Here is an 8,346-nt window from a genome sequence, read left to right as displayed (position 1 = left end):
GCTACTGTGGTATTTCAATGAGGTATAGTGATGTATCCAAAGGACTCTGTTCTTGTTACTGTGGTATTTCAATGAGGTATAGTGATGTATCCAGAGGACTCTGTTCTTGCTACTGTGGTATTTCAATGAGGTATAGTGATGTATCCAGAGGGCTTGTCAAGGTCATTTACAGTCTTAACTTGACAATACTCTGTTATATGACCATTTACCTCAGAAGATCATTAGAAATGATGTAATTACTATTACTAATACTGTTGTAGGTACAGCGTTACTACACTGGTATAACAGGTACTTAATGTAAAGTTGTTTTACCAAATACAATTCAATGCAATTACATACAAAAAGACATCAGACAATTGTAACTGGAACACATTGATATTTATTTCAGTAAAAGAGTGAATATAGCTGGTCTCCAAATCCACCTGCACGCCTCTTCACAAGAGCAAACTATTTTACACAAACTGTTCAACTGTCTTCAAAAGCCTGCACTAAATCAACAACTCATAAGGCATGTTAGTTCATCAGTATTTTAGCCGGGTACTTCTAGCGTGAGGAGGGGGGGGGGTGGACTAAAATAGAATTACTAAGATTCTGTGTTTACATACGTATATATATATATATAATCTGCACACGTTTTTTAGTTTTTTTTGCAATAAATATCTAGTCGTATATATAACACAGTAGTAAATGTACAGGAATATAATGGCGTTGATTTGGGAGACACCTGAAACGACAGAGTGTGTGTGTGTGTGTGTGTGTGTGTGTGTGTGTGTGAGGCTAGTGAAATTAAAGGGGCAGTACACAGATGTCTACTGATCCAATAGACCATAGAAACCATTTCACTTTTCTTTATATATATATACATCTCTCTCTCCCTCTCTCTTACCAAGTGGTTAAAGCTTACAGTATCAAAACACAGTCACATTATTTGTATATATCAATATATATCAAATAGAATATAGAATATAGAATAGGAATCATGTATATTCTCGATAAGAGTATAAAAACACAGCCGACGATGGGGAGAGGAAAGGTTGCGTTTATGGCGTCGTTTTGCCTGGATCTGATTGGCTTTGAGCATATGACCTCATAGCAGGATAGCAGCACACTGGAATCCCATTGGTCGTCGTCATAGTTACATGGAGTCATTGTCGAAGTCGGTAGGCTCAATGACCTCTGGTGTCATAACCCTGCCCATGAACAGGATAGAACCTGGAGGGGAGGAGAGAAAGAAACTGTCAGAGAAGACACTAGGGTCAGGCACATACGTTATATAGTCAGACAGAGACAAACAGAGGGACGGACAGACGGACAGTGTAACACACACCTGTCCTGCGGTTTCTGATGATGAAGAAGAAGGGATGATCAGCCATGACCTGAGGGTACAGAACCAGAGTCCTGGTGAGGGCTATCATTCCTACAGGACACAGAGAGGGAGAGAGAGAGAGAACATTCAACACACTGGAAGAATCTCAGTTGCATCCTCTCTCCTCGCCTCCTTCTCAAAACCCATTAGATGAGAAAGCCAGAGGTCCCGCCCCTCTGACCTTCTCCTCCAATGGGTTTTGAGAAGGAGGAGAGGATGCGAGGAGGATGCAACTGAGATTCTCCCAGTGACATTTAAATCTACTGACACCGAACAGTCAGCAGGAGGGGGCACTGTTTGCATACCATCCATATGGAACGCAACGCAGTACTGCATTGGGAAGACGACGCAGTACTGCATTGGGAAGACGACGCAGTACTGCATTGGGAAGACGACGCAGTACTGCATTGGGAAGACGACGCAGTACTGCATTGGGAAGACGACGCAGTACTGCATTGGGAAGACGACGCAGTACTGCATTGGGAAGACGACGCAGTACTGCATTGGGAAGACGACGCAGTACTGCATTGGGAAGACGACACAGTACTGCATTGGGAAGACGACGCAGTACTGCATTGGGAAGACGACCCAGTACTGCATTGGGAAGACGACACAGTACTGCATTGGGAAGACGACACAGTACTGCATTGGGAAGACGACACAGTACTGCATTGGGAAGACGACACAGTACTGCATTGGGAAGACGACACAGTACTGCATTGGGAAGACGACACAGTACTGCATTGGGAAGACGACACAGTACTGCATTGGAAAGACGACACAGGAGATTGACAAGAACAATAGAAAAGAGACTGGGATAGAGAGAGAGATAAAGACTGGGGACTAATAGGTGGAGAGAGTGATAGAGATAGAGAGATAGTGAGAGGGATAGAGAGAGAGAGAGGAATAGAGAAAGAGACTGGGGACTAATATGCGGAGAGAGGGATAAAGAAAGAGAGAGAGAAATAGAGAGAAGGATAGAGACGGGACTAATAGGTGGAGAGAGGGATAGAGAGAGAGATAGTGAGAGGGATAGAGAGAGAGATAGTGAGAGGGATAGAGAGAGAGATAGTGAGAGGGATAAAGAAAGAGAGAGAAATAGAGAGAAGGATAGAGACGGGACTAATAGGTGGAGAGGGATAGAGATAGAGAGAGGAATAGAGAAAGAGACTGGGGACTAATAGGTTGAGAGAGGGATAAAGAAAGAGAGAGAGAAATAGAGAGAAGGATAGAGACGGGACTAATAGGTGGAGAGAGGGATAGAGATAGAGGGATAGAGAGAGATAGTGAGAGAGATAGAGAGAGAGAAATAGAGAGAAGGATAGAGATGGGACTAATAGGTGGAGAGGGATAGAGATAGAGGGATAGAGAGAGATAGTGAGAGGGATAGAGAGAGAAATAGAGAGAAGGATAGAGACGGGACTAATAGGTGGAGAGGGATAGAGATAGAGGGATAGAGAGAGATAGTGAGAGAGATAGAGAGAGAGAAATAGAGAGAAGGATAGAGACGGGACTAATAGGTGGAGAGGGATAGAGATAGAGGGATAGAGAGAGATAGTGAGAGAGATAGAGAGAGAGAAATAGAGAGAAGGATAGAGACGGGACTAATAGGTGGAGAGGGATAGAGATAGAACAGGTGGATACAGAGAAGAAAACATTTAACAGCAAAAGAGAGAGATGCAGAGAATGAAATAATACTGTCAAAGCGAAGGTCAAACTGAGAAGAAAAAGAGAGACGAAGAGAGAGCAGAAAGACGGTAGATAGTAAGGGTAGACCCTGCAAACAGAATGTCATTTCAGGAATGATGATGATGCAACTATAAGGTCACCTGATCCTGCAGCTCCCTCCGCCCCCTCCTCGGTCACCTCCAGGTAGGCTTTCTGCACCGCCTTTCCAATGAACAGGTCCTTACCGTCTGGACCACACACACACACACACACACACACGGTAAAGTATAAACACAAAGAGGAGACTCATTTCACACTCTGACATGTGAAGTGTTTCTACCACTCTGATGGAGACTGTTAAAGATCTCTCCCTGTCTATTTTTACCCTCTGACGCGCAGTGCTGTTCTGTCAATCTGACGGACCCACTCAGATCCCGGTACTTTGGTAGAGATATTCAGACCGACCCACTCAGATGCCGGTACTTTGGTAGAGATATTCAGACCGACCCACTCAGCTCAAGGTACCTTGGTAGAGATATTCAGACCGACCCACTCAGCTCCAGGTACCTTGGTAGAAATTTTCAGATCGACCCACTCAGCTCCAGGTACCTTGGTAGAGATATTCAGACCGACCCACTCAGCTCAAGGTACCTTGGTAGAGATATTCAGACCGACCCACTCAGCTCCAGGTACCTTGGTAGAAATGTTCAGATCGACCCACTCAGCTCCAGGTACCTTGGTAGAGATATTCAGACCGACCCACTCAGCTCAAGGTACCTTGGTAGAGATATTCAGACCGACCCACTCAGCTCCAGGTACCTTGGTAGAAATTTTCAGATCGACCCACTCAGCTCCAGGTACCTTGGTAGAGATATTCAGGGTAGCTCTTTCTGTCTGATCAGAGTGATCTATAGAGAGTTGGGCCAATGGGGTTTCTGTCTGATCAGAGTGATGTATAGAGAGTTGGGCCAATGGGGTTTCTGTCTGAACAGAGTGATCTATAGAGAGTTGGGCCAATGGGGTTTCTGTCTGATCAGAGTGATGTATAGAGAGTTGGGCCAATGGGGTTTCTGTCTGAACAGAGTGATCTATAGAGAGTTGGGCCAATGGGGTTTCTGTCTGAACAGAGTGATGTATAGAGAGTTGGGCCAATGGGGTTACTGTCTGATCAGAGTGATCTATAGGGAGTTGGGCCAATGGGGTTTCTGTCTGATCAGAGTGATCTATAGGGAGTTGGGCCAATGGGGTTTCTGTCTGAACATTCCCGAGAGCACCACTTTCTCCTCCATAGTCATGGCTATGTGTACTTTCTCCTCCATGGTCGTTGCTAAGTGATAGTGTCGGCTTCGGCGTTGTGCTGTTGATTTCTGATCATTTTTTAAACCTATGAAGATGTCCAGTGAAAGCAGATATGTGTTAACATCACAACACAGTGAAGGTTTGGAGACACATTATCCCCAATGCTAATCAATAAAAAAAGGTCTGTTAAATTGGCGGCTCTGTTTGCAGCTGGTCCCGTCACAGGGAACTCTCCTGTTTTGTTACATCAGCGACATTTAGAGAATAAAGGCACCAACATGGCGTGGTTCTAAAACCTAAAGGCTTTTAATATATGTCTCTGTGTCAGAGGGATGTCTGATATTCTCCCTGGTTATAACTGGTTAGCTCTCTGTTGATAGGAAGTGATGTCAGAGCTATCTGTTGGTTTGGAATAGTTTGTACTGGTTCTCTGTTGATAGGAAGTGATGTCAGAGCGCATCCCTGAAAGTACAGGGTCCAAGGTCACAAGGATGACACATGGATCATTCACACGAACATGTAAACACAGAGTATTAGCCTGGAATCTTTCTCCAGGAAGTTGGTCAGTTTCTCTGATGCTGTTTGATGTTACATCATATTGTATAATTACATTAGAATTATTCAACCTACCGCTGCTTGTTCCTCAGACCTCACTTTTCCCCACAACCACTTCAATTAAATACCAAGAATAACATCTCATCTGTCATGGGAGAGGTGTGTTTGTTTGTATGTGTGTCTGTCTGTGTGTGTGTGTATGTGTGTGTGTGTCTGTGTGTGTGTGTCTGTCAGTGTGTGTGTGTCTGTCAGTGTGTGTGTGTGTCTGTCTGTGTGTGTGTGTGTGTGTCTGTGTGTGTCTGTGTGTCTGTCAGTGTGTGTGTGTCATGGGCAAGGCTTTTACTCACCTGTCATGGCAGAGAGGTCAGCGTCTTTACTGAAGATGTTCTTGATGCCCAGATCCTGCAGAGCCTCCTTCAGGTCTACCTTCTGCTCAACCTTAAACCTGACAACACACACACACACACACACACACACACACACACACACACACACACACACACACACACACACACACACACACACAACGGAACAAGTGTGTGTGAGCCAGTGTGTGTCTCACATCCAACCTGACAACAGATAAACAGAGATGTGTGTGTGTGTTTTGTCCTCTACCTGGGCAGGTAGACCTCCACCTTCTGCCTCTTGACGTTGTTGGCCCACTCCTCCAGGAGAGGGGCTCTGATGATTGGCTCCAGGACTGCCAGGGGGACTTCCTGTCTGGGTAACACCACCAGCATGCTCATGTCCTCTCCTTCATAGGGCATCTCCAACACCTGGTACACACCACCTGCCTCGGATGAACCATCACTGAACTCACCTGACACACACACACAGACAGATACACACACAGACACAAACACACACAGACAGATACACACAAACACACACACAGACAGATACAAACACAGACAGATACAAACACAGACAGATACACACACACAGACAGATACACACACACAGACAGATACACACACAGACAGATACACACACAGACAGATACACACAGACAGATACACACACAGACAGATACACACAGACAGATACACACACAGACAGATACACACAAACACACACACAGACAGATACAAACACAGACAGATACAAACACAGACAGATACACACACACAGACAGATACACACACAGACAGATACACACAGACAGATACACACACACAGACAGATACACACACAGACAGATACACACACAGACAGATACACACACAGACAGATACACACACAGACAGATACACACACAGACAGATACACACACAGACAGATACACACACAGACAGATACACACACAGACAGATACACACAGACAGACAGATACACACAGACAGACAGATACACACAGACAGACAGATACACACACAGACAGATACACACACAGACAGATACCCAGACAGATACACACACACAGACAGATACACACACACAGACAGATACACACACAGACAGATACACACAGACAGATACACACAGACAGATACACACAGACAGATACACACAGACAGATACACACAGACAGATACACACAGACAGACAGATACACACAGACAGACAGATACACACACAGACAGATACACACACACAGACAGATACACACAGACAGATACACACAGACAGATGTAGGCAATTTCAGAGACATTTCTTTTCTGTTTAAAATAAGGACAATATCAGAGGTTGTGGTTGTGATAAAGAGAAGAGAGACTAGATAAGAATAGCACATTTTATTTTTTGTGCAAAAGGGTTTGAATGTGTGTGTGTGTTTGTGAGAGTGTGTGAGTGTGAGTGAGTGTGTGTGTGTGAGTGTGTGTTTGTGAGAGTCAGTGAGTACTAGCTCAGCTCTTTCAGTAAAACTCTGAAATTAGGCCGTCTGGTTGGAGGGAGTAGCAGCATGACATGGGGTCGGTCTTCAGAGTTTAAATTTTGAGAGTGTGTGTGAGTGTGTGTGAGTGTGTGAGAGTGTGTGTGTGTGTGTGAGAGTGTGTCTGTGTTTATGTAAGTGTGTGTTTGTGAGAGTGTGTGTGTGTGTTTGTGAGAGTGTGTGTTTGTGAGTTAATGAGAGTGTGTGTGTGTGTTTGTTTGTGTGATAGATTTATATACAAGTGTCTTCTGGCAGACCTGTTTCTATTCCTACTGGTACATGAGAGTTCACACACACACCATAGTAGAAGTCTCCCTGCTGGTACATCATGTGTGTCTGGGCCTCGCTCCCGTCGTCTTTGCTGAAGGAGAAGGTTCTGGTGTTTTCCGGTCTGAACTGGTTCTTCCAGCTGCCCCGGAAGTACACAGCGTTGACCAGGGTCAGCTGGGTCACACTGCTGAAGTCATCAGCTGACAACAGGTCACGGATCTTACCTGGAGACACACACACACACACACACCCGCAGAGTAACTTATATACAATGACTTCGGAAAGTGTTCAGACCCCCTTTTCCACATTTTGCTACGTTACAGCCTTATTCTAAAATTGATTACATTGTTTTTTCCCCCTCGATCTACACACAATACCCCATAATGACGTCACAATACCCCATAATGACATCACAATACCCCATAATGACATCACAATACCCTATAACGACAAAGCAAAAACAGGTATTTCGAAATTTGTGCTAATTTACTGAAAAAAACAAACAGAAATATCACATTTACATAAGTATTCCGACCCTTTACTCAATACTCTGTTGAAGCACCTTTGGCAGTGATTACAGCCTCGAGTCTTCTTGGGTTTGACGCTACAAGCTTGGCACGTCTGTATTTGGGGAGTTTCCCCCATTCTTCTCTGCAGATCCTCTCAAGCTCTGTCAGGTTGGACGTGGAGCGTCGCTGCACAGCTATTTTCACGTCTCTCCAGAGATGTTCGATCTGGTTCATGTCCGGGCTCTGGCTGGGCCACTCAAGGACATTCAGAGACTTGTCCCGAAGCCACTCCTGTGTTGTCCTGGCTGTGTGCTTAGGGTTGTTGTCCTGTTGGAAGGTGAACCTTCACCCCAGTCTGAGATCATGAGCAGTCTTGAACAGGTTTTCCTCAAGGATCTATCTGTACTTTGCTCCGTTAATTTTTGACAGCCACCGTCCCTGCCGCTGTAAAACATCCCCACAGCATGATGCTGCCACCACCATGCTTCACCGTAGGGATGGTGCCAGGTTTCCTCCAGATGTGATGCTGCCACCACCATGCTTCACCGTAGGGATGGTGCCAGGTTTCCTCCAGATGTGATGCTGCCACCACCATGCTTCACCGTAGGGATGGTGCCAGGTTTCCTCCAGATGTGATGCTGCCACCACCATGCTTCACCGTAGGGATGGTGCCAGGTTTCCTCCAGATGTGATGCTGCCACCACCATGCTTCACCGTAGGGATGGTGCCAGGTTTCCTCCAGATGTGATGCTGCCACCACCATGCTTCACCGTAGGGATGGTGCCAGGTTTCCTCCAGACATAACACTA

At 45.4% G+C, this 8,346-nt stretch overlaps 1 protein-coding gene across 1 annotated transcript in view; it reads right to left on the bottom strand.

Annotated features, from left to right (window-relative positions):
• Window positions 1-359: 359 nt before the first annotated feature.
• Window positions 360-8,346, bottom strand: part of LOC109879232 (neuroserpin-like) — a 59,943-nt gene continuing 51,956 nt past the window's right edge. Inside the window, exons 4-9 of the mRNA XM_031791198.1 lie at window positions 7,058-7,252; window positions 5,504-5,708; window positions 5,236-5,333; window positions 3,196-3,282; window positions 1,328-1,417; window positions 360-1,212 (exon numbers count right to left, since the gene is read on the bottom strand). Of these exons, the coding sequence (XP_031647058.1) occupies window positions 1,136-1,212; window positions 1,328-1,417; window positions 3,196-3,282; window positions 5,236-5,333; window positions 5,504-5,708; window positions 7,058-7,252 (752 nt within the window). The 3' untranslated portion in view covers window positions 360-1,135. The remainder of the gene's footprint in view (window positions 1,213-1,327; window positions 1,418-3,195; window positions 3,283-5,235; window positions 5,334-5,503; window positions 5,709-7,057; window positions 7,253-8,346) is intronic.

The sequence above is a fragment of the Oncorhynchus kisutch genome, linkage group LG15, assembly GCF_002021735.2.
Source record: "Oncorhynchus kisutch isolate 150728-3 linkage group LG15, Okis_V2, whole genome shotgun sequence".
NCBI classification, from domain to species: Eukaryota; Metazoa; Chordata; class Actinopteri; order Salmoniformes; family Salmonidae; genus Oncorhynchus; species Oncorhynchus kisutch.
The sequence above is the reverse complement of the archived record's forward strand: the minus strand, read 5'-3'. Positions and strand labels throughout refer to the sequence as shown.